The sequence below is a fragment of the Equus quagga genome, chromosome 18, assembly GCF_021613505.1.
Source record: "Equus quagga isolate Etosha38 chromosome 18, UCLA_HA_Equagga_1.0, whole genome shotgun sequence".
Classification (NCBI taxonomy): Eukaryota; Metazoa; Chordata; class Mammalia; order Perissodactyla; family Equidae; genus Equus; species Equus quagga.
In genome coordinates, this window is record NC_060284.1 from 8,230,482 (window position 1) to 8,258,004 (window position 27,523).

At 37.1% G+C, this 27,523-nt stretch overlaps 1 protein-coding gene across 2 annotated transcripts in view; it reads right to left on the bottom strand.

Annotated features, from left to right (window-relative positions):
• Nucleotides 1-13,504: 13,504 nt before the first annotated feature.
• The window catches only part of LRRC40 (leucine rich repeat containing 40), a 49,101-nt gene continuing 35,082 nt past the window's right edge, over nucleotides 13,505-27,523 (bottom strand). For both annotated transcript variants that reach the window (XM_046645273.1, XM_046645274.1), the window contains 5 exons: nucleotides 24,586-24,693; nucleotides 21,624-21,734; nucleotides 19,524-19,601; nucleotides 17,186-17,371; nucleotides 13,505-14,947 (listed from right to left, as the gene is read on the bottom strand). In XM_046645273.1, the coding sequence (XP_046501229.1) occupies nucleotides 14,842-14,947; nucleotides 17,186-17,371; nucleotides 19,524-19,601; nucleotides 21,624-21,734; nucleotides 24,586-24,693 (589 nt within the window). In that variant the 3' untranslated portion in view covers nucleotides 13,505-14,841. The remainder of the gene's footprint in view (nucleotides 14,948-17,185; nucleotides 17,372-19,523; nucleotides 19,602-21,623; nucleotides 21,735-24,585; nucleotides 24,694-27,523) is intronic.

Consider the following 27,523-nt stretch of genomic DNA (forward strand, 5'->3'; position numbering starts at 1 on the left):
ATTCACCATTTCTAGTTTTGTTTTGTTTTTTTAATTCTCTCTTTTAAGCCAATCCTCCTCCCCTCCTCAGCATTTCTTTTAAGATCTTTTAGGCTCTTTGCTGTTTCAGCAGTGGTGTTTAACTTCCCTTTTGTGTGCTAAGGACCTTAACACTGTCCAAAAAGGCTAAGTAGTGGCTTTTGTTCATTTAATTGGAGGACATCATATCCATCCTTTTGATTGGTTTGGGTTTTATTTCTCTTCTTGGCAGAAGTCACACACGTGGATGTCTGCAATCTCTCAGAGAAATGAATGCTTGAGGTTGAACTCACAGAGCCAGGCTCTGGTCTTACAGGTGTCCTGGAGGTAATGAAGCCAGAGGCCCGCGGTTGGAGAGGGGAAGTGACTGTGAACTAAGGAGACAAAAGGACATGGTTGGATCTATTTCCGACCCCTTTTTAAGGTTCTTCTACCTTAGGTGCGTTGTGATCTGGTAGATGACTTTACCCAAGCTATTCTCAAAATTTGGAGGTGTGGGGAATAGTGAAAGGAGCTGTGACAGGGATGGGGCCAAAGAAAGGTAGTTGGGAAGGGGGAGTCCCCAAGCCTATTTTAGCTCTAAAATTTAATGGAACTGCTGCCGCATGCTACCTGTTCCAGACTAAAGAAAGACCTGTCCACAGGCCTTTGGCTATCATTCATCACGACAATGTCTACACGCTACATTTTGGCATCATTTCATGGACAGATTCTACCACCTGCATCCCTAAAGTGAAAATGCCATATCTCCCAGCCAGAATTCTCACACCACTGCAAAAGCTTTGGAATTAACACGGCTAACTATTTAGATCGATCCCAGAAAACCTGGGTTACCTTCGTAAGACCACATGCCCCCTGCCAAACTCTCATAGCGGTCAGAACCTGGCCTGCTGATCTCAAAGCAGAAAGAAGGCTGTTTATACTGCCATTGGCACTGGCTTCATTAGAGCCTTCCCTTGTAGGGGCGAAAAGATGGAGTTCAGCCCCTGAAAAGAAAAACAGTCTCTAGTGGGGAGAGCCCTGGGTGGGTGAGCTCCTGACCACAGCTCCTCTATCACCTCATGGGATCTTGCTTTCCTGCAAGCAAAGCATTTCTTTCTTAGCTTTCTCTCAAAAATATTTCCCATATTGTTCTATTCAGGTTTCATTGATAATTGACTACAGAATTGAGTGAAATATTCCCAAACATAAAATCCATTTCTCATCCACTCTTTTGCTTATACTAATAATACTGATTACTCCATCTGCCCCCACCTTTTAATTTCTTTGTGTGAAGAGAACTTGCTGTCTCCTCTTCATACGAGGAGAACTTGCTAACTGGCAGACTAGGGCTTCTTTTCGTGAACTTTTTTTTAATCTAGAAGCCATAAATGTACTTTGAAAGAAACTTCCATCATTTTCCTCAATAGTCTGGTGCCTCAAGCTCTCCAGAGGCCTACACTTTGATCTTACAGCCCAGTCTGTACGTATTTCCATGAGGAAAAGACATGCCAGTGTCTGTTTGAACAAAAGTGAAGTAAAAGTGGAAAATCAAATATTAATTGAGCAAGTAACTTTATTTTAGAGTAGTAAGTGGGTATCTATATTTTAGAATAGTCAGAGCACTTTAAGTATTTTAAGTAAGATTATTTTAGAATAGTGAGGAAGAGGAGGACAGTCTTGAGGTCTGGGTGAGGAGAGAAATTCACAAGTTATTTAAGGGAGTAAGAATGAGAAGGGAGATAAAGGATGGATAAAGAGGAACAGGCAAAGAAGAACAAACTGGCTGGCAGAAACCAGACTCAGATTCAGGCACAGCCTCCCGTCGCCGGGAGACCAGGCGGCTGTGGGTCACCCGCCCCCCACCCCCGACCAGAAGAGAGATCTCTCAGGTCCTCGTGGTTTACTGGCCTCCCTTCTGCTTTTCCAAAGTAGAAAGAAGAATTCAAAATGAAAAATAAGGCATATATTAGAAACATACTTCATTTAATTGTTATTTATTTCTAGAAACTATTTTTGTAATGTAGTGAGTAATTTTTTAGTCACGCAACTTAGGAAAGTCACTAAAAGTTATGTCACACAAAAAAACTACCGGAGCACTTTTCTGAAATAAAGGCCAATCTCAAACAGTATAGTCATAGGTACAAGTTCTGTGGGGAAGTGAGGAAAATTATTGTTCTATCATCCGACGGAAAAGGACCTTGAGAGGATCTGCTTCATCTGTCTACCTTTGGGGAAGACTTGATGCTACTTTTAAATTCCTTCAGAGAAGAGGCTACCACTTCCCTCAGTAACCCACCCTCATAAAGCAACAAATCATGTGTTTCATCCTAGTAAGACCCTCTGTTGGACTCACTGGGGTGGGTCTGACACGTACATTTTGATACACAGTGGGACAGATCACACTCTTTACTGGAACATGTCTGCAGTTAGGAAGAGCCACCACTAGATGGAGCTCACGTGTCTCTATTTTCCAAACGAGTCTTGGCAATTCTCTGTCTTGGATGACCACACTTTGGACAGTCCATTTTATACCTGTTGTGCTGATACAGCTGTTAATAAATAACTGCTAATAAATTGTTGATAAAACTATTAACAAACCTTTCCATACTCTTTTGAGAGAATTAATTTGAAACAATGTTCTAAATTTAAACAATGTAAGAAAAAAATTAAGAGCTTTGAGCTTATTTTAAGCAGTTTCCGTATTTTTTGACTAAACCTCTCAGGTTGTATCAACCACCCCAGGACCCAATCAGAGAGAGAGAGGGAGAGGAACAGAGAAAGAGAGAGACACTCCACTCTCTCTAAGCCTCAGGTGAACGTGTGATTGAAAGTGTTGACGTTCCCAGTTGTTCAGTTGAATTATTACATCCACCAGTTTAATAATTCTTCTCTACTTGCTTGTGTTTTCCAAATATTTTGTGACTCTCTGCCATTATTTTAACCAAGCTTCCTTCAGATATTCTCATTCCAAATATGTGGCAAGATATTTGCTACAAATTATTTAACATATATTTTTTTAAATGAGCTCTCCGAAACTTAAACATGGGGAAGGAAGTGTGCCTGGCACAGGGTTCTTTCTATTACTCTAACACTAGTCCAGTCTGAAGATGTGCGCATCTGTGTATGGCTTTATTTCCAACTGATATCTGACAGTAACTGGGCATATAGTATAAACTAATTTTTAATTTTATCTGTGTGTGCAAGTAATTGACATATTATTAATCAGATTTTACTTTATTATAAAATGAATAAGGAATGTACTTCAAAATATATCTTATAAAGTGATAATCGGATTCAAGGGATGGTTTACAGGCTCCTGCAGCCTCTCTTCTCTCCGAATGTCCGCATGTTGAAGGCTCAGAGCCTCTGGCAGCTTCAGTGACATGTGTCCTCAAGCTATTTTGGGTCTTAAGTTTGGAACTTCAGGGCTAGCTCTAATAGCTGGATCATTGTTTAAAAAGCCAAATGTTTCTGTTTATTTCTTCTAAGCTAATTATGTCCCCAACCGTCCAAGCTTGGCCAGCACCCTTGTTTGGGTCGCTCCTGTGCCAATTCCACCAAAGTCCTACTTATTTCTGGGTTCATGGTGTTTCTCTGGCCACTGCGTCATCACTCTTTCTTCCAACCCCAAGCAAAAGTAGAAGGAAAACAAGATGTTCTTTCCCGAAGTCTATGTAAAACTAGTTAAATCCTCTCATGTTTTCCTCCACATCAATCCTCTCTGGCCACATGAGCACCAGCTACTAATATAGTCGTGCTCTTTCTTAGCAAATTCGTTCACCCTTCTTTGGGTTGGTGTTTTGCAACTTCTTTATGATCTCGAGCTGGCCGATTTTAGTGCGCCATCTTGGATGTGCTTCCTCTCTTTTCTGGGGAGACAAAAATCTCCTGAACAAACTTAAATTGTACACAATGTGGCCACACATTTTAAGGCCCATACAGGAGGTGTCCACCAGTTTCCTTCTCTTGAATACAGCTTTTGGCTTTTTCACTTGCCTTATATTCTATTTCATTGTCTTTTTCATTCCTTCTCAGACTTCCATAGGCTTTTCAGTATAGGTTGAGTTGCAGAATCTGGAAGTAAATATTAGAATAAAAATTAGGAAGAATTTGGACTGAGAATGATGAGAAAACCGACTTGAAAGCTATTTATGTACTCCAATAGAGGTTTGGTTTCGTTTTGTTTTGTTAATGCTGGTGGTACTGTGCTACCTCTAGACTTTTGGTATCAGCTGTTACCTAAAGTGTTTTTTTTCTTTTTTGTCATATGTGAAGAATCTTAATTTTGTAATCCTGGGAGCAATCTCTAGGTCAGTGCTTCCTATCCAGCAGCCAGCTAAGCTCCGCCGGGGACTGCGATGTTGATCCCCTCAAAGCACGGGGCTTGTGGCTTATTGCTTTCACTTGGGGCCTGGAGGGACCGTCTCTGTTTTACCCACCTGTACCCCATTATGCAGAATAACATGATCATCTTCTCTCCGTGCTGTGATGTGAAGAGGTTGGGAAGCTCTGCTTTTAGGTACAACAGATGGGAGGACAACCCGGTTGGGGTGGTGTGGGGCCCTAAGCAGCTGGGAGGAGAAGAAAGCAGCAAGGAACTGGTACTTAAAGTCCTGGACCCTTTGAAACACTCCTTGCATGCCTCTCCCCTCCCACCAGGATGCTGATTGTCCAATTATGTCACCTCCTTGCAAGATGAGTGAATGATAGTCATACTCAAGACTCCTCTAACTTCTGTGGGTGTTTGCTAAGCCAGAACTCCCCTGAGGAAAAGAAGGGTAGTTAGGTAGCGGGCAAACCTCGTTCTCCACATTTGATTTTTCCTCTGTTGTATCGTCATACAAACCATTCCTGACTTGTAACACTTGTCTTTCACTGCTGTCCTTCTGTTTGTTTTAATCTACCCATCTTTGATAGCCAGTCTTTGGACATAATTCTGCAGCCATACTTGTGGTGTTGTTCAACTTGTCAGTATTTCGCACTTGATAGAATCACACAGTCTCATTACGGTCAAGACAGAGTCTCCGGCAGGCCACCACTCTGATATGTTCTTTATAAAACCATGAATGTTGCTAGCAAACATTACAGATCTGTGTTTGTGACCATTTCCTAGAGAAAGTCAAACTCGGGACTCTCTCTCTCTCTCTCTCTCTCTCTCTCTCACACACACACACACACACAATACAATATCGGGCACTTTTTTTTTAGGTTTTCACATATTTCCCAAAATGACAGTTACTATCCCTGTGATCTAGGGACATAGACCATCAAAACTACTCAAAGGGAAAGGACTGTGTCTTCTTTTCTTTTTTAAACGTTCCGTAAATATCTCCAGCATGTGCAGCTAGCCCCACAAGAACATGTGCTCATTTGAAGAGCAGTATTCACCCAGGCCTGCATGGAGGTTTGAGCAGATGTAGGTCAGAGAGATGTCTAAGTAATTGTCTTCTAAGTCTGCCCACGGACCATGCTAAGATTTGGCCTCTAGCCAATCCATGTGTTTATCCTTTAAAACAAAATTATCAGTGATTAAAATAATTTATCTTTTTCTTGCTGTACATTCAACTTAATCAATAAATGTTAGTGACCAAAAGGTTTTGAGAACAATGGGAGATAGAAATATAAATAACCCATGTTCCCTCTCCTCAAGAAACAAAGTCTATGGGGAGACAGACACATGAAAAGTCTCATAAATGCTGCTGCGTAGGCACAAAATAGGAGGGGAGGTCAGAGAGCAGTGCATTCTCTCTTTCCCCCACAGTCTAATAAAATGGCGATGCTTCCTCCTAGCTTTATTGTCTTCATAACGTGGATGAGGAATCTTTTTCTATTCCCTCAGGAAGCAGGCTCCTGTCCCTCATATATGTTCTTTTCCAAAAAGGACAAAGTCTCAGGTGACAGTGGGATGCAGATAACTGCCGCCTCATCCTGGATGAAGCGTTATCAGGGAGGGACAGTCGCCAACCTGGCTAAGCTCTCGCTCCCACTCTCACTTGGCTTTGTCCTCAAGGGGTTGCGCCTTAGGGGTCACAGTCAGAGGGGCTGCAGGAATCCAGGGCAGCTCCTCCTTCCTCGGGGAGGGCACTGAAGCTTGATAACAGAGGCCTGCTGTTCCCCTTGAAGAGATCTATCTGAAGGAAGGATACAACAGAACACTTCCTCTTTAGTATCTCTTGAAATCTTTGCTTTAAAACAATTCATTGTATTTTAAACACCTAAGAAAAGTATACATGCTTCTGGTGGCCTTGCATATTCTAAATACTTACCATGCACCCTCATACAAGGAAAAGATGGCACTCCTTACTGTGAGCAAACACCCCGCCATCCGGGATGCTTTGTGTTTGAGAACAGAGCCCGACCCGTTAGAGTTCAGTAAGAAATGCCACTTGAACAGCACCTATGATAAAGTTTTCTAGGAAATAAAAGATTGCCTGGAACTCTGCAGATACAGACCAAGTCCCACAATGCCATTACATGGACAGCTGAACTGCCTGTGTGCCCTGGCTGCAGGCTCTTCCCTCCAGGGCCACCCAACGTTCACGATTTCAGCTGCCCTGGCGCCATCTCTCAGCGCTGAGAAGTGGTAGCCATCTAAATTCCCACAAGTTCTTCTGAGGGAAGAATCCCTTCAGAAATTACACTGGCCAGAGAAATAGCGGAAATGGCTTAACATCCAACAAAATCCCAGCATTTTTGTTTGCTCCTTGAGATTAACCTCAAGGATTATTTTACTCGGATTGGGACTAGCCTAGAGGTAGGACAGCCACCATATGATAAAGGTGGGTTCAGAAAGTATCTGAGTTCAAACATGGTCTGGAAAGTTAGCTGCCATTTGGTGATAAAGTGGTGGGTTTTACCTGGGAGCAATTCGGTATCTGTGCATCAGTGTAGACAATGTGAGTTTATTAAGACCATTTGCAGCGGATGGTGCAGCATGCTTATGTTTGAAAATGAGATTGAGCTTCTTAAATGGTTAATCAGAGGGCTCGACCCTCAAGAACCACTTTGGGCATATTGCTGGAGATCAAGGTTGAAGGTATCGGACACAGCCCAGTATCTATGGCTATTCAGTGGCCAACGTGACAAAGCTTTTTTTTTTTTTTTTTTTTTGGCACTATAAAACTGAACTATTCATTTATTTAACACCTCACCTTAATTCAGAAAGAACAGCCATGCAGTATGATGCCCCTGGTTTTTTTTGTTTGTTTTTTATGTTAATAAAAATTGTATATACTTCAGGTGTACATGATGATTTGCTATATAAATACATAGTGAAATGATTACTACAGTCAAGCTAATTAACATCTCATCTCCTCACATAGTTACCTTTCTTTTGTTAATGGTGAGAGCACCTGAAATCTCCTCCTTTTCCAATTTCCAATATCCAATACAATATTATTGACTGCAGTCCTCATGCCGTACATTAGATTTCCAGACTTACGGCTACTCTGCAGACGTCATCATTCCACTCATAAGTCAGCATTTTTGATTTCCAAATACCGGCAGTTGTTGAAAGCAACAGATGTCCTAATATTGGCAAGATCAGTTCTTTCATGAACTATATACTGAACTGTCAGATGAGCTAGAGAAAACTATGTAAAAGTTATGTCTGCACCTCTTTAAGGGACATGATATAGCAGAGAATCACTTATTCAACCTTAGAAAAATTGAGAGGAGAAACCAAATTATTTAAAAAATTCAGAGTCAAATTTAAATTCTCAATACATCAGGAGATTTGTTATAGCAGTTTTAAATTCTTGTCTGAAGAATGAAGAGATGTGGTAAAACTATTAAACACAGTCGTGTCAGGTGGCCTCCCAGCCTGGAGGAGCTCAGGTCTGTCCAAGGTGTGGTCCACCAGTGAGAGAATCAGCACCACGTCACAGCAAACGCTCATCGTTCTCTACTTTAATCCGGACCAGTCAGTCTTCCTCCAGGCAGCTGCTGCCTGATTTTAGAGACCATCTCAGGAAGGAAAATAAACGGTCCCTTATTTATCATTTGTCGAATTCAAAGGCATAACTGCTCGCGAAACCCCGACTCTGTTCTTTGCCTGTCTCAGAGAGAGATCGGCTCACTTGTCCTTACTCTAAAGCAGTGCTTCGCGCGGCGTTAAAGATTAGTCCTGCGGCAGGTTGTTCCAATGCTTCCTGCCTGCAGAAGCCAACACTAGAAGTCTCCCATCCTGAGATTCGCTGGAATATTGATTTAAAAAATTATTTTAGCGTAAGCAAGATAACTGTACTCAAATCTGTTTATTGTCGTTTGCCTCCCAATTCTGCCAAGTGGTAGAAAATTCAGGCATTTTATTGGATTTCAGAACTCTGTAAGGCACTCTCGGGAAAACAGAAATGAATGGGGCTTTTGGCATTGCAAGAACTCATTGTTGAGACTGTCAAATGATTCAGTAAGGAACTCTAACAAATAGAACAGCAAGTCACTAGTGAGAAGGAAATAAGCATTTCTAGTGAAATCTATGTCTGGTGTACTTCCGCCCAGGGAGCATATTTTATTCAGACCATTTGCAGCTAGATGTACCCTAAAGACAACTAGCCAGTAATAGCTGGTCTCCCGCTTCCTGGGAGATGTTGTCTCCAGTTTTTAATTCCTGTTGGGAGGGTGCGTCAGGTGAAGGGTGTCACCACTGCTTGAAAACCCGCTCTCCAGGAAGCGTCCAATCAAGCCAGCCATAGTGGACCTTTGCGCCTCTCCTCAGGGCAACTGCATTGAAATGTGGGCCAAAGGCTGAGGTCGCAGGAGTGAGGCATTCATCATAGGATTTCAGAAACCAGCCTTTCGGGAAGTTTTGGGGACAGGGCAGGGGCACTCTCCCTGGAGCTTCTGAAGTACAGAGCGTAGGTCTGCTTTTGTAGATTAGGCTGTAACTTCAAGTCCTTGTTGTAGAGTGTCCTGGAATCCTAGAGTCTGCTTTGATCAATTTATTATCAACTCCAGAATGACAGAGGAGTGTACATAGGGAGGACTTGTATAGGTGAAGTGAAATACTTATTTCCTTAATGAAAAACTCATTGAAATCCCAGGTTACTTACAGCAGCTGCCTTGTTGGGGGAGGGGGACCGCAGATTTGAAAGTTGTGGCTTTTTGTTTTTTAAATATTTGGGAAGATGTGTCAAGCAATAATATACTAGGCATGCAATACTTTTGTCAGGTAGTGTGGACTGGCTTTGGAAAGGTGAGAAAGAATTCTTCCAGCAGGCTGCTTTGATTTATCAAGCTGAGCACAGACACGCCTTTGGAAGGGCACCTTTGTTCATATGGTTAATTTAACATTTGGGCTGAAGAGTTCAACCTCACCAGGATGGAAGTGGATTTTACAGAGTTCCTCTTATCCAAAGCACAGCATGCTCACTGCTTTCTCCCTGCATTCTCCACATCTCAGCCTCCAGGACCAGCTATCGGCAAGTCATTCTGTCCATTTTCATTGGCCTGGCCACAGGAGGAACATCCTGTTTCTTTAAATCCCTAATGCTCAAATTGCCATGTAGAAAGCAACTCCCTATCAATTTTCTCCACATTTAATCCTCAGCTTCTTGTCACATTTTCATTTTTCTGCATTGGTTTCCATGGTAACAAGTCTGTTGGCAGAGAAAGTGTGACTCTGCTTTTAGCCTTCTGCATAATACAAAATCCTGCTAGTGATCCTCAGGCAAGTGTCACACAAATAGGCAGGGACAGACTACAGTTCCCTAGGCTAATGCCTCTAATCCCTTACCCTACTGCATGCATTTCCCACCTATCCCCAAACTGGGCCCACTGAGCCCAGAGAGGAAAGACGGCATTCAAGGACACTGCCCAGAATCCCTTCGCCTATTGATACAAGTATGCAAAGGGTCCTCCTACCCAACTGCAGGTGCAAGGGTCAAACCTTTTGGTTCAGATGGCTTCTTCCAAGTATCAGTGACTTAACTGACACAAATGCATAATTAACGGTAATGGCCAACTGGGGGAAGCATGGAGAAGGAACTTGCACTCATTTTTCTATAAAATATCCTTAGTATGCATGTGAGATGATACAGCCCAGGGGATAAGTTATGTCCTGAACTGAGCCTTAAATCAGTGTCTAATGATAAAACAGTGGGGACATTTCAACAGCTTTTTCTCTTAATGACCACTTAAGCAGCACATGAGGGGAGGCCAAGGAGTCATCCCAGAGGACTAAGCTCCTGAAGAGGGAGAAATAAGATGTAGATAAGTAAAGAGGACATTGTAACTGGTGGCTGAATGTGAGCAAGAGACTTCAATTGCAACAATTCAGGCTTCAAGGTAAGAAACCTACTGAAAGCTAAGGAAACAGAGCATAGAGAAAGGAGTTTTTTAGAGTTAACTCTCTGCAGAAAGGGAGCCTGCAAATGAGAGTAGCTTCATGCAGACTTTGGCCCAACTCTATCTGCAAAATATTTTTCCAAGTAATGTTTCTCTTAATAGATTATATATTTTGTTTTGACTCTTAGAATTCCGTTGCGGCTTGGCATTGTTATATACATGCCTAGCAACCCCAAATCTCCTATGTCCTCAATATTTAGAAAAAGCAGGAACTGTTCATCAGAAATTAAACAGTTCTTGTATGTGAATGTGCTTTTAATTTTTCTTTTAGAAAAGTTAATGAATTCAGGGGAATAAAAATACATGTTAGAAATAAAAATGTGGGTATCTCAGCTAAGGTAAGAGAATTATCAAATGTAAATGATTCCTTTTTTGTTGAGTCTTATAAAATATGTGATAGTTAAGTACATTGAAGTTTTAAAGTTAGCTGATTATATTGTACAAAGATATTTTTGGCCCTTTAAAGGTTATTTTCCTACATTAAGAAAGGTTTTCTTATATTAAAGACTTTTTATTGTGACTCAGGTTTTGCATCTGTATATAGACACACATACATAGGTGTTTTTCTTTGTGCACTTGTTTCGCACAGGTAAATTAAGGAGGTTAAATGCTGCCCAGGCGTGCAGGTCCCCTGACCTTTATGATAGCTAGATTAAGGAAAGCAGTTGATGAACGGACAAAAGAAATCACATTCTATTCCTCTGTATCTTTCCATCCCTCTTCCCTTTCCCCGCCACTCTACTAAAGAACATCTCTTATTTAGTCAGGAAATCTTACGTAATTTTTTGCAAAATCCACAGGAAAACCAAGACGAAACTCAGGCAGACAGAACATAAAGCAGTTCCCATATTTGCTAGAATGGTAGTTTATTTTCAGAATGTAGTGCTGAACTAAATTTTATTTTCAATACTTGTAGAATCTTTCCACTCAGAGGACTCACTGGTCTTGAATGTGGACCAGGCATCATTCAGGGCAGTGAGGAATGTTGTATGTTAAGTTTTACTCTAGGAAATCTGGTTTTAGCTTTGACGACACCTAGTGTCAATGGAATGCAATAAATGTTTTAATACCACTTTATGATGTTCAGGCATTTCCCCTTAACATCCTCAACTACATTTTCCTCCTTGAAAATGCAAGCCTTAGTATTTTCTGTTTAAAATGAAGAGAAAGATAATTGATAGATAAGCCAGATACTTTGTCTCAAGAGCCAATCAAGTTTCTCTTTGTACTCAGTGTATAGAAGGGACTAAAGGAAGCTTAAGGACAATGACATTGTCTTCATATGAAGGAGGAATTTTTTCCTCATTGAAAATCAGAGGTAAAAATCTACTGAATTCTGTTCGTAAGTTTCAAAAACTACCACAAATAATCTTGCAAAAGCAGGGTTTGCAAGTACTGTACTTTCATTTTTCCCACTTTATAACCACCCAAGGGCACCCCCCCGACCCAGCTGTATATAAGTAAACCATAACATGAACTATGGTCTCTTCCTATTCAGAAAAGAAATATTAAATTAACAACTGCAATTCTAAACAAAGACAGTGATAGGTTTTTAATTGGTTTGTTAAGAATTTTAAGCAAAAGGATAATAGATGCTATGTTTTTAGGGTTTTTTTGTTTTTAAGTATCCATAAAAATTATTCTTTCAATTCTAAACTGTTCGATAATTGGTTACTTTTGAACTCAGTTATGTTGGGGCATAATCCTTGTTTTATTGTATAAGTTCTAATTCCACCTATTTATATTAATATTTTTCCACATGCTAAACACATGCACACACATGCAAATTTTCCATTTTTCACTTGAGGTTATAATTCAGGTAGTGAAATATTTCACTCTTCTGTAAGCTTAAGAACAATTCCTAAGCAGTGATACAACATTAAGCCACTATTTTAGTAAAATGAAGGCTGTCTCTGGACTCATATTCCTTTTTGATGGTTGACTCCACTACCATATGTGCAGCACAACAGTGACATCTTAAGGCCAAGTAACTAGAGCTCCTTTAGCCAGAGAAAGAACTTGAATTGGGATGTTTTCAAAGAAATTCCATTATATTATCAAGTAGTTTTCAATTTCCAACTGGTAGATCTTTCTAAGTGCTTCTTTATTTATGACTTCCTTTGCAGTCTTTGTGAACATTCTAATGTGCACTAGTAAACACTAACATTTTACATAGACATATTGTATATTAATGCATGCATTTCACTGCATAGTTTATTGACACTCCCCTTGTAAAGCTTTTATGGAAGAAACAACAGGCCACAGCAGTATAGCAAAAGAGGCTTAATCTTTATAAATTGGGGCCTTTTCTGTCTCTTTGCTAGCCTAGGTGGCTGTATACACATTCGGGTGGGAGGGGGCAGGAAACACCTCTTAACGTTTAAGGTTTTCTACTTGGGTGAACTCTAGCCAATTCAAAACAAATTGCTTACTTTAATAAAAAATTTTACCATTTTATAAAAAAATTAAATCACGACATGTTTAATTGAAATGGCTGTATTGTAATTAATATTTTGAGATAATTGTGATTTTGAGCTTAAATTATATATAAAAAAATTGTCATTTTTGTATGTGTTAAAAAACTACTGTATCACAATTAACAGTACTTTTTAGTTGAACTACATATTGATGTAAATAAAAACTGAATGAAGACATATTTACTACTTTATTAACATAGATTGTGAATGTACTTAATGGTTTTTTTGCAGTATGAGAACATAACGACCTTGAAAGCTGCTTCATTTTATGTGCAAAGAAGTCCTATGAATCTATATTTTAAATTTACTGAATCAGTGAAGTTAATTACTTTGTCAGTTACTTTGCAAATGCAGGCTGTATTCTCCAGTTTGATTTTCTGTATTGACACTAATCAGTAAAGGTGTACAGTGTGATTAGAATGCATTTTGAAGATGCTTTCTGTACAGATACAAGATACAGGGACTAAAATGATGCTGTGCAGTGTACAGCAGAGCCATTTTTCGGCTTTGGTGTACTCAACTTTTTCAGTATTTAAAAAAGTGTTTTGAATAACATAAAAGTCTCTTTATTGTATAAATAATAAAATGTCACCTTATTGTAAAGTGTCTTTTGTTTAATATCAAGCAGATTTCTTAGTTAGGGCATGTTTCTTTTAAACCAAAAACATAAACATTGTAATCAATACTTGAAAAATGTAATTTTTATTATGAACATGTAGTATTTATCTTTATTAACAATGATTTTTTTCCACAAGATGAGCACGTCTCAATCATCTAAAAGTTATCTATCTATCTACCTGTCTACCTATCTACTTATCTATCTATATAAATTAATATACATCCTACTGATTGGCTACTTAATAGAATCACATGATAAGTTTTATAATGACTGACCATCCTACTTTTGATATTTTTGGTGTAAATAATAATGTTTATATTTGATTTTTGTTAAATCAGGTTCATCTATAACAAATTCCTTTTTAAAAAATTACCACATGACTACAAGTTTAGTCTTATCAAGATTGCAAGCAAGTTTTAAAATTAAGGCCCTGGAAATTAAAAAATGCACAAGGTTGGATTAGAGCACACCAAGAGAGTAGATTAAGTATACAAATACTTGCTCCGTAAGTATTTAAACAAAGTACATTTCAAGATTTCTATGCAGTATATGTTATTTTTTTGGTTGCTGATATCTATAAAATTAATAAAATTTTAGTACTTTTTTTTTTAAAGAACAAAGATATTTTTAAAATGCTCAGAGTCTAACTGAGGGAAAAATATGCAGAGCCAATCTGTTTAAATTCCCTGAATCTAGAAGTACTAGATCATTGTATGGAAACTTAACATTAAGACATCATAAAAAAAAACTTGACAAGTTTTAAATTAAAAGTTGTGAGAGCAATTATAATAACACTTTTACTATTCTTTCCACCAATAACTATATCTTGGGTAGCATTTCTGTGACAGGAGAAACTCTGAAAAAATTAGTTTATAAAACATGGGGGAAAGGCTAGAAAAGAAACATTTCAACTACATTAAAACAAAAACAAGACGGTCAACGTTAATATTTAAAACTTACACTGAGACCAACCACATCACAAAAGGCCTAACCATGAGTGATGAAAAGTCGTATTTTGTTAAATGCCAAAGAACAGTACTGAATAAAATTCAATTCAATGTCATACTTAATAAAAAGGTAGAAATTGGATGGTCATATTCAAGTCAACTGGTCATATTATATGTAACACAAACAGAAACAGGGGAAAAACTCACTTCTACAAAAACGCTTTGTCATTATAAAAACACTAAACTATATTAAATAAAAATTCACCTTTGAAGAAACTATGTCATTAAGGAATTAAAGTGAGTAGGATAAATCTGCAAAACATTCAGAACAAATGTATGAGCACCATACGTAGTTATCGCCTTTATAAACGTACACAATACCTTAGAAAAATGTCAGCTATCAATGTAAGAATTCTAAGAATTAACATGACAAAGATTATAAGACAACTCCAATTTAAGTAGGAATTCGGTCTCTCAAATATTCCAGAATAGCAGCTGTTCCTTTCATTAATATGGCTGCTCGAGGAACGCGGAATGGATTTCCATCTAGTAATAATGTCCTGAACAAAAGAGAGGAATTAAGAATTTTAACATTTTCCATTAGGAGGCTTTTGTTCTAATTTCATCTGCAATTTTATAAATAAAATTTGGGTATTTTTTTCTGTTTCTCCCTTTTCAAATCTAAGCATTTAAATAGTTGGAATTATAACTATAATAACCAAAACATTAATTGAATACTTAAGTTACGTGAAACATACTATGCTAAGTAATTTACATTCACTGACTTTTAATTATCTTAACAACCCTATGATGTAGGCACCATTAATATTCCTATTTTCTAGATAAGAAGATACAAGTTCAGGGAGGTCAGAAAGACTTGTCTAAGATCACACAGCTATTGAAGAGAGGATCTGTGATCTGAACACCATTGTACCCATCCTCTTCTCAGTCTTATAATGACCATATACTAAATGGCTCAATTATATTTACACAAGTATTAGAATGAGCATACTGACAAGCATTAGTACCAAGAACTGTAACATAACCCCTCTGCCCTGGGGAAACAACATATGTTGCCCTCTCCCTCCCTTGACCAGATACACATATAAAATCTATTTACATGTTCTGAAATGAGGTTCAATTTAAAATTTAAGGGCTTGTTGATTTGTTTCTTTAATTAACGAAATATCTGAAATTATAGGATAAAGACATTTTTATATTAATTTTCAATAACAAGTGTTTGTATAAACGCAAGTCAAAGGATTTACACCATATTATATAGTAGATCTAAACTCTATCTTCAAATATTTCTATGTGCCTTGGGAACTCTTAAAAACTGCTTTTCTTAATTTATAGAAAAAGGAGTTAATTACAGTTGATCCTCATTATTCACAGAGTTCATATTTGCTAATTTGCTGACTCACTAAAACTTATTTGTAACCTCAAAATCAATGCACATGGCACTTTCAAGGTCATCTGTGGACATGCACAGAGCAGCAAAAAATCTGAGTCACTCGACAGGCTCATTCCCAGCTGAGGTCGCACAAGGTGAGGCTCTGCCTTCTTGTTTCAGCTTTCATACTGTAAGCAAGTGTTTTGTGGTCTATCTAGTGCAACACTTTTTGCATTTTTGTACTTTTTGTTGGTGATTTCACTGTTTACAATGGCCGACAAGTGTAGTACTGAAGTGCTGGCTAGTTTTCCTAAACACAAGGCAGTCATGTGCCTTACAGAGAAAACACATTAGATAAACTTCATCCAGGCTTGTTTGGCCAGAGTTCAGTGTTAATGAATCAACAATATTAAATAAGGTGTCTTAATACAGAAACACACATAAAACAAGGTTATGTATTGACTGGTTGATGAAAATGCTGTGACGAGAGGCTCACGAGAACCTGACTCTGTATAGTCCTCCCCAGGAGTGATGGCTCAGAATTCGAGAGTGTGGTGCTCACAGAGACTTCACAGAATACCACCTCTGCAAGTCACGAGAATCACCTGTGCTGGCCTCCTAGCATTCTCTAACAGGAGGTCCTGAGGTGCCAGTGCTGCCCTGGTAAAGTTAAATATGCCAAAATGTCAGATGCAGTTTCCAAGAATTCAATTACTTCTCACACATTCTGCTTGACTATTTGGCTTTCAGTTGACATCTCAAACTCCCTTTACATTCACTTAACAAGTATTTATTGGCTGCTTACTCTGTTCCAGGCACCAGGACAACTCTTTTCTAAGGGAGGGCAAAGAAATGGTATAAAATGAGTCCAAACAAAGCATGATGGGAAATCAGAGGGAGTAACTCTGCCTAGAGAATAAGGAAGGTTTTCAAAGGTGATATTTAGGTTGCTTACTGATAAAAGCAGGTAAAGGCATTTGAAGCTGAGGGAACAGCAAACACAAAGAGTAAGAAAGACCATGCTGAGCTTGCAATAAATGGTGGCAGTCTGCAATCAGATTTTGAAAACTTCCATACACTCAGCTAAGGAGTTTATATTTCCCTGACATTGTTATGCAGTAAAGTTCCAGGTTATACACATACACAGTGATGAGAAAAGTTTCACTAGAAACAGTTACTATATTTACACATATATTATACATATAAACAAAGCTAAAAGAATGTATTTGGCAAAATTTGAAAAACAGAATTGGGATTCTGGGCTTTGTTACCTGTTATTTTAACAGGACATTAAATTTTTTACTTTGGCTTTCCTGCAAGAGCACCTCAACAGGACAAAAAGGAAAAGAACCCTTCAAAAAATCAATCGAATAAATGGAAAAACGTAGTGGAATGGTGTAGTTACCTTAAGTTCACACAATTACCAAGCTCTGGTGGAATTTGTAGGAGGTCATTGTTTTGAAGGTCCAGTGTGATCAGATTTTCCATTGTCTTCATTTTCTGAGGGTCCACAGATCCTACCTGATTGTTACTAATCAAAATTGTTTCAAGTGTAGGGATGCGATACAGAACTTCAGGTAGTATTTTGAACCTATTAAAATATGAACAGAACACCCAAATATATTGGCATCGGAGGCAAAATCATTCCTTCAAATAGATCTTACATTTGATATCATGAGGTAGTTTTCTTTAGTGTAAGTTATTTTATATTTGATATAAGCCCTGTATTTTCCAGAAAATGGACTAATTTTGGAAACCTTGAAATACATGTTAAGTGGGCAGACTTGTAACAGTTTCTATTTGTTGAATAAAATCAAAAGTTTGGCATAAATTCTCCCGTGATTTTCTCTTCACATTCAGGAGACCAGGAAGTCCTCCTGAGATTCCCTGTATAATGTCTCCGTGTAGGTGTTCTTCCTTAGTTCACTTTCACTTCTTATGAAATAGAATCACTGCCAATATTTATGAAAAAATTAGAGATTTTTATTTTGCTTTGACTGAAGCTTCCAAAGTGAGTGCAGTTTTGGTTCTTGGAAAGATGAAAACCAGCGTAGGTTGCTGGCTTCCCCATCCAAAGCAACCCAGAAGATGCCCTGAGAGAGATGGGAAGGCAGAGGGCTCTTAGAGCAATACTCAGCAATGCACACAGAACCCTTGAGGATCTCCCGGGGGAAAGAGGCTGCACGGTTTCAGTGTGAGGCAAACCGCAGCCTGGACTAAAAAAGACAAGGATGGCCTGGGGAGAGCTTCTAACTGTGGCCTTTCCACTCCCCCACACTGCTCTTCCTTTGCTCCTTTGATGTAAGAAAACAAAAGTGGCGTGAATGGTGACTCAAGGCAGCTCTGAAGTTCCAGAGGAACTGGAGAGTCAACAACCAGGAGTACAGCTGGACCAAACTGCCCCTAGGGAGTCCCACTCCACAAACAAGGTAATTAAAAAAGATGTGCCTCACCTACTAACACAGATGCTAAGGTCAACTTTTGCCACCTCCCCAAAGACAGTACTTGACAATGAAATTGATAGCGCCATAGACAACTCAATAGAGAACTGATAGTTTAATTCCCAAATAAAAATGAGGAGAGATCAGAGAAGTGTATATATTTTTAAATAATGACAACATAACCTACACATGAGAAAGTACAAATAATGGAGCAGATGGAACAAAAATTTAAATAGGCAGTATTTTAACATCACTGTGCCTTAGTTTCCTCATCTGCAAATGAGAAATAATAATAGTACTAAACTTTGACACTTGTTACAAACATTGAATGAATATATCTGAAGACCTTAGGATAGTATGTGGAATACAGTAAATGTTAGCCATTAATATTTATATTAAATTGTTACCAGAATTAACTTTTCATCATAGGAAACGTACTAAGAGATAGTTGTTAAGAGCCCAGTTTCTGGACTCAAATCCCAGCTCTCTAATTTACTGTCTGTGTGAACCTTAGATGAGTTACTTAACTCCTAATCCTTCATTTTTAAATGGACTTAATAACAGAACTATTATGTAGGGCTTTTGTGAGGATGAAATGAGATAATACACGTAAGTACTTAGTCCAGCGTCAGCAGATAATAAGCTCTTGTTAAATATTAGCTATTCTTAATTATTAGCAGTATCTTTATAGTGTTTGCAGAATAAAATCTAAATTTCATTTGGCATAAAAGCTCTTAAAGGGCTGGCTGCCGCCTACATGCCCCCCTTCACTGGACTGCTGCTCCTCTCCCTCCTCACTTTAGAGTCTGAGCCCTGATCAACTTCCTGAGTGTCCCGAACATGCCGCGTTCTCACCCCTTTGTGCCTCCGTGCCTGCTGGCAGCTCCCCTGGGATGCCTTAGCCCTGTGGGTCTGGCAAACGTCTGTCTGTTTCTCCAGTCTCAGTTTCAATGCTACCTCCCCTCCTTTCAGGTGATTGCAGGGAACATCTCTGTCTACGCACTGTGCTTCCACTACAGCAATTATAATTATCTATTAGCACATTTGTCTGCCTACTAGGCTACAAGTTTCTTAAAATGGTCAAAAAGAACAAAAGTCTACTAGATATCAATTGTGAAAATTCTAAGAAAGCAACATCATTTTCAATTCTAAGTAGAATTAAGTCAAAATAACCTGGATATTTAAATAAAATAAAAACACAGGGCTTGTGTTCATTTGGATCCTTCAGTTGTATTCTCTAGTAAGACCTTCAGATTTTCCACAGAATAACCGTTAGTCGCACGCTAGTCTGTTCTCTCTTACCTATTAAAGGAAAGATTGATTGTTTGTAGTCTTATCAACGATTCCATTTCTTCAGGCAAAGAATTTAAAAAATTGTTTCTAAATTGGGAAGAAAAAGATGATTTACAAAGCTTGAAAATTTGGACAAGTTTAACAAAGTGCTGATCAGACAAATGACGTAGCTCAGGTTGTCAGTCCTTGATCTGATCTCATTAAAGCTGAGTCTTGAGGATTCTAAATCAGTCAGCCGCCTCAAGTATTTGATCAGTGTGCCAAATCTTAATAGCAAAACGTAACCAACTGATACTGCAATTAACTCTTTAATAATAGATTTAACAGGATAAACAGTGTAAACCAGTCCCTTATCTCCTTCAAACTGAGCTCAGAAATACTTCCCGAAGTTCAGGGCCCTTTAGATCATGCCTGTAAATACCATATCATTTGATACCACAAATATTTGATTTGTGTTAATACATATATCTCACATACAGATATGAAATTCTACTCCAGGAAGAATTGAAAAATTATACGGAAAAAAGGAAAGAGGAAAGTAAAGAGATTCTAGCCATATTTAAAAATTTGGAGCTTTCTACTACATAGGTGTTAAGCAAATCCATTTCTACTCTACGTTTAGAATAAGAAATTTCAATTTGCACAATGCGTATATTTTTTAGCTCTTACAATGAGACATGGAAGTAAACATAATCTCATTTACTCTTGGAAGAATCTGGGGAAAATGTTAGAAGAAAGGTTAATGGAAGGTAGAAGGATTCAAGAGGCTGTGTAACTACTAATAATATAAAATATTTGTGAGAAAATTATACCCAATTAGAGGTCACCCATTACAACTGAATAATTTTCTCTAAACTATTTTTTTGAGTTCAGAAGTCAAGCCTAATACGTAAGAATCATACTTTCTACAGCTCAACCTATGTTCTTTATTTCTTTTCTCTGTAGTTTTCTCCAGTTATTGTCTTTATTAGGTTGTGGTGAATAACCCAAGGACGGTTTCTATCCTTTTCTTAGAGTCTCATACCTACCGATATGAGACATAAAAAGCATATTTTAGTCACTTAATTAGAAACTTCCAGGTATGGTTATAGACAGAGGCATATATATACATACACCCACTGAAGAATGGGACGAAAAGAAAGCCAGCAGCAATGGGGACATGAATTCATTCTGTCTGCTCCATTAATACTGAACTAAAATGTGGTTTTACACTGTTTTGCCAGTAATTGCCATAAAAAAATAAAAGCAATCCCACATTTAGTAGGAGCAGAGTATTACAGATTTACTTTAATCCCATAAGTAAAAAATTTTTGTCTCTATAGGAAGGATAAATCCTCAGTTCTAACTTAGCTTATTGTTATTTACCCACTGTTTGAGCAGAGCAAGAGGAGCTATACTCTAAATAAACTAAAACCACACCTAGTAACAATATACGAGCAGTAGGAAGCCCAGATGATAGAGACATAGTTTACAAATAAAGTTTTAAAGCCCAAGCAAATAAATGACTATCTAACGCTGAGACATACATTACATATTACCCTCAAAGAACTGTGACAATTCTGATCCTGTCACTTCAACTTTGACATATTTAAACTTCCTATTACCTTTTGCAGATTCTTAAACAGTTTTTTCTCTTTTTGGCTCCACTTACAGTGTTCTTTTTCTTTATTTCTGGGCTTGCATGTTTAACATAATATTTTGAAACCAAATAGGTTCTTTTTAAGAGAAGCCATGCAAGCTGCTGTACCAACATAGGGTTTTGATCATTTTATGCTATTTACTTTTAGGAAAGAAACAATGTGAAGTACACACTTTCTATGTGTTATTTGTAATTTGGCTTAAGCATGAATCTAAAGGATGTGTTAATATTTTCTAATATTTTAAATAATTTTATCTTATCACTTAACTTATAAATTGTTTACAAATGATAGATATCTGATTAAAATATTTCCTAAATGCTTCATTTTAGATTTTTTTCTAAGATATTATTAACAAACTAAAGACCAATTTCCACATTTACCTGAGAAATATGAGGGAAAGGTCAAAAGTTAGGCAAATCTCAAAGACAAGTTATAATCAAAAAAGTCAAGCAATAGTATCAATAAATACCTGAGATCTAAAAATGTCAATTTCTGAAGTGTACATAATTCCAAGGATACAAAGGAAAGTTTATTAAAACTGAGATTGACATCAGAAACCATTTCCTTCAGTTCTATAATCCTGAAACAAAAATAATTTTAAAATGTTAGCACTGGAATTCACTGTCAGAACTTCAAAACTACAAGCAGGCCACGGGGGAAAAAATCCTATATTATTTCTGCTAATTAAGATTCTCTGTAACTTTTACTTTTCTCACAAAAATTTCAATCAGTTTGGAAGTATAACTGATAAAAACAGATTTTTAAAAACAGCCTTAATATTATCTGTCCAAGATTTCTATTTGACCTTAAATGTATGTTGAAGTCTAATTTAGGAACCCATTTATTTTATATTTAAATCAATTATGGACAAAGAAGAAAAACCAAATCTAGGCAATTATTATACTATACTCTGTAACACAGCAGTTTCCTTTTTAGACTGCATAGTTTAATACCATCTGTATCTGGGTATTCAAAGTGCTTTTTTCGATATGATATGTTAACATTTTAAAAGTATAGTACAGCATTTGTTATCTAAATTATCATTATATTTAATCATGATTGCAAGAAAACATTAAGTTAATTCCTAGGTTTGGAAGTGTCACTACTAAGCAACTTAAGTTAAACCTTAAAGAGGAAGAATTAAATGTCCTAAGAAGCTTAATCAAGCTTAAAGTACATTAATTTAATTATAAAAACAAGAAATATATAGGATTTGCCAAGAAATGAAAGTTAAACTAGAACTGTACATCATTCTTGCCTATCACATTAGCAAAGAAAAAACCCAAAGAATATCAAATGCTATGCTAAAGAGGACACAGGAAAGATAGAATGAGTTTGGAGATGTAACTGATAAAACTTTTTTGGAAAGTTTTTGGATATATATAAGAGCCATACTCTTTGATCTAGTAATTCTTCTGGAAATCTGGCCTAAAAAGAAAAATGTTTCATTTGTTGCCATAATCAATCTTAGGGTATACAGACAAATGAGATTTTAAAAGTACTGTTTACAACATAGAGAAATACTTATGACAAATAAACCAATCAAGATACAAATTGTATGTATAATTCTAAATGGGGAATAGCTTCAAATAAAATGTGCCACGAATAGAATAAATCAGTAATGGGATTATAAATGATTTATCCCTTCATTTAGTCCAAAATTTTATGAATAAGTATTATTTTTACAATCAGAAAATAATATGGTGAAAAGTGACTTGTGAAATAAAAATTTAAGAAAGAGGGAAAGTGGTTTAGAAACTCTCTAGAGCAAGGTATATCTTTACTATCTTTCCTCTTTGGCCTTCTAAATTGCTAAAAGTATGCTGGAATAACTGTGGTAACAGAATAACATTGTTTTGCGTAAGAATAACTAGATAAAATGAGACAGTAAGTAAAAAGGTAATGTCTTTTTAACCCTTCCATCTTCATTCCCAACTAGCTTGTTTGATCCAGGATCCCCACGGCAAACTTATCCCATCTGACAGCAAATCTAAATGCTCAAGTAGTCTATCAAATGCCCTCTGAGCCCTTTAAGCAGAGAGAATGAGAGGACGGACTGGATCTCCTTTTGCAATGGAACCTCTGAAAGTTACCATCTTTCAAGATCCACATTCCCCAAACCATGGTCTGTAAAACAGAAAACAAATTATAGTTTTCTGACTTTTTAAAAATTTTAAACATCTAAAAATATTTTTTGGCAGTTAGATGAAACCCATTCTATTTTCCCAATATATCATCTTTTTTTAGAAGACTCAAGTGCTTATCAAGGGCTAGGCACTGGCTAAATGCTTTATGTGGATTATGTAATGCAATGTAATACTTATAAATAGGCACTGTTACTCTCTCTACTTCAGAAGTAAGGAAACTAAGAGCAGTCAGTTAACTTGTCCAAGGACATACAGTTCATAGATCTGGGATATAGATACAAACAATCGATTCTATGGCCCAGGTTCTTTATCATTACCCTATCCCGTCTCCCTCACTGTTGTTTTCATTGCAAGGTTATCTTTCAACTGTTTTGGGGTATATAGTTTACTGCAAAAAAATAGTCAGTTTTAAAAGTTCAATATTATACTAAACTAATTTTCTCTCATAACCTAAAGATTCTGTTACAATTAACATGAATAAAGATGTATTAAACAGTACAGAGTACAATGCAAACAACTTCTGATGTTTGGAAGTGAAGAATCCTTTTCTGGGAGGAAAATATTAACAGGGTTCAGTCAATTTTGCTTTTACTATCAGTGGAAAAATTCAGTGGCCTACCAATTCATTAACATAAAGCCCCAAATGAAAATTCCTATTAATCTACATGGACCTGGGTTTGCATGATCTCTTAAAACTTTTCCTCTAAATTTCATTATATAAGAAAAAGCAATTTAATACTTTTAATAATTCTAATACTTATTTTCCAAGTTTAAAATGTAAAAGAAAAAGTTTTAGAAAACCTATATACCTCTCAGAATGTTAATGTTACAAGTCTCTCAGGGAATACTTAAGTAAATTTTGCTAAATCCCTCTAATGCAAGAAATTTTACATATACTTTTTTTTTTTCTTGAGGAAGATTAGCCCTGAGCTAACATCTGCTGCCAATCCTCTTCTTCTTCTTCTTCTTCTTTTTTTTTTTTTTTGCTGAGGAAGACTGGGCCTGAGCTAACATCCATGCCATCTTCCTCTACTTTATATGTGGGATGCCTGCCACAGCATGGCTTGCCAAGTGGTACATAGGGCCGCATCTGGGATCTGAAGAAGCAAACCAGGGCCACCAAATCAGAACGTGTGAACTTAACTGCTGCGCCACCAGGCCAGCCCCTAGATATACTTTCAAAATTAAAAAACTATGAAAAATAATTATTCTTTCAACTAAGATGCAAACACAAGTAAGAATGAGTCACAACTTAATAGAAATGGCATCATGAACAGTTCTTACCTTTTTGGAATTTCACATAGCTGATTCTTACTGAAGTTAACAGAAGTGACAATGTTGCTTTTTACTGCATCAAACACTTCATCAGGAATCAAAACTGCTTGTTTATCACTAAATGAAAAATGGTTTAAAAAATGTATCATTCTTAGCAATCCAGAAAGATATGATTATTACTTTTCATTTTTAAAGGCTTTTAAAGATTTTATAAGGAGGTTTTTCAGGCCAGTTGATTACGAAGTTCTATAAAGAACGCTACAAAAACCTGCGAACTCACAAAATGTTAACCAGTAGGAAGTCAGACACCATGACACACTGTGCCAATCCTTCTGAGACTCACATACTCCACGTGAGTAAAAACAGACATATACCTTCAGAGTCTAAGATGTCTAGAAATCATACAGGAAATGCATGGTCATACAGTAAATGGATTCCTCTACTGCAGAGTAGAACTAAAATTTTTAAATTTTAATTTTAAGAACTACAATCTTAAAAATTTTGACCCTTTTCTTAAAAATCTCTAACAGGGTTTATCTGTCAACTTTCTTTGGGTATAGAGTTAACTGTAAGATAATGATCATTTTTAAAAGTTCAAAATAATACTAATCTAGTTTCCTCATAACCTAAACCAGTTTCTCTCTCCTTTAGCATGTGACCAGGTAGACAGGCCAGTGGACACAGACTAAACTATTCCTGGTTCTAACATTAATGAGCTTTCTAATTGACCTTTCTCGAACCTCAGTTCTGTGAAATTAGAATCTGAAGTTATTATTATTTATGCTAGATCTTTTGCAAATGTAAATATAAATAAATTTCCTTTTCATTAAAATTTTCAGTAAAATTTTGAATAAAATATAAATTTAATCTTAAAGGAAAGTATAGTAGAACTCCGACCTTTGCAGATTTAACAATTTGTTGATGTTTGTTGTTAGAATTAGTCATTATCCTTACATTCTTCTTTTACAATTTTTAATGCCTAACACGTCATCCACTTAAAAGAATTTTCAATGCAATGCCAAATGAATGACCGTATGAGAAAGAAAACAATACTAGATATAATGTGCCTTATGGGAGAACTGTGTAAGAAAGGCATTGTAACACAGACAGGTAAAAAGAAAGCCTAGATTTCAGAGTTGTTAGGCCTCGTCTTCTGCTTTAGGTCCCATCTTCTGCTGTGCAGATGCAGCATTTTTATCTTTGCAATCAGAAATGCTCAAAGCTAATTAAGCTTTGAAGATTCATGCTATTTTTAAAAATTTAGTTGAAAGCATTTCTGCCTTGAGATTGGGAATTAATTTATATTTTAAATAGGATACTCCTTTCCAATGAAAGTCTCTGAGGAAAACAAATTACAATCAATTTAGAATCAAAACAACCTAAGATGTATGGCATTAAGTGCTATCTTTATTATGCTTTTGTGATATCTGTGTCTTTAAAAAGTGGGAATGATGGGGGCCCGTGTGGTGGCGCAGCGGTTAAGTGCACACATTCTGCTTTGGTGGCCCAGGGTTCGCCGGTTCGGATCCTGGGTGCGGACATGGCACCACTTGGCAAGCTATGCTGTGGCAGGCATACCACACACAAAGTAGAGGAAGATGGGCACGGATGTTAGCTCAGGGCCAGTCTTCCTCAGCAAAAAGAGGAGGATTGGCAGCAGTTAGCTCAGGGCTAATCTTCCTCAAAAAAAAAAAAAAAAAACAAGTGGGAATGATTATCCAAAATAAAATTGTATCAATAGTACTTTATAGATCATTCGGAGGATTAAAAGCAACAGCACATGTAAAATATCTAGTACACTGCTCTGCACAGAAAGGGACTCCAAAAATGCTATCCACTCAGGGTGGAGGGAATGGAAGCCAGAGACAAAAGAAATTCTAAGCTAAGAAATTCTAAGGCAGGAATCAAGTCTGTCTCATTCAGTGCAGCATGACACCTAGTACAGAATTTGATACATGGTGGGCTCCAAAAATATCTACTGAACAAATAGGTACCTCATGCGGAAGATAAGACATGCTAAGTTGCCGTGCTATGCTATGAGAGAAGAAAGACACAAATCTGAGCACAGAAGAGAAACACTTTGTGTTACAGTGTCAAAGAAGGAAGCTGGATTAGGGTAGTGATTTCTACATACATCACAGAGTGGCAGGCAAGTGGTGAGACCAATGTGAATGAAACGCAACAAATCTGAAACACAGACTGTATCCTGACTGCTGAGGAGGTGGTTGCTCCTGACACATTAAGGAAAAGAGGCCAGACACTGATACTGGCTATGTAGATAATTAAATAAATCTAGTCACCTATCTCACTTGAGCCTGTATTCTTTTGTATTTTCATTACAACACCCAGACATGAGCCAATCACTGCAAGAGCTTGGACAGTCTTGATTACTTTTATCTTTGATGCCTTAGACAGTACGGGAAGAATACTTGACAACCACTTCCAATCTTTGCTTAGGTATCTTCTTTCCCCAGTCAAATACGCTTCCATAATATATAAAACTTTTAGGCTTCTGTCTCAATTTATCTACTAACATTGTAATTGTTTCTGGCTTAATATATGTGCTACCAGAGTGCATTATTATGATGACATAATATTTGACTTGTATTCAGATAGAATAACGGGGTAGAACCTCTCAAGCTTTGCCTGTGAGGTATTCATTAACTAAATGATACTTATTTCTTATTTACTAATATAGACACCCCCAATAGAAAGTTCTCTCTGGATGCTGGTTACTGAATCAGAAAATTTTATTACTAACCAATACATTCACTCTTTTATTTTTATATTAATAAAATGTTCTTTATTATAAAAATTTTACTACATGTTAATAACCATCTGTTTATCTCTGAAGCTTAATAAACGCTAATCACCTAAGGAATGGGCATTTAAGTTCATTGCCCTTTTAATATGCTTTCATCTCATCATTGTTTTTGCAATTGCTATT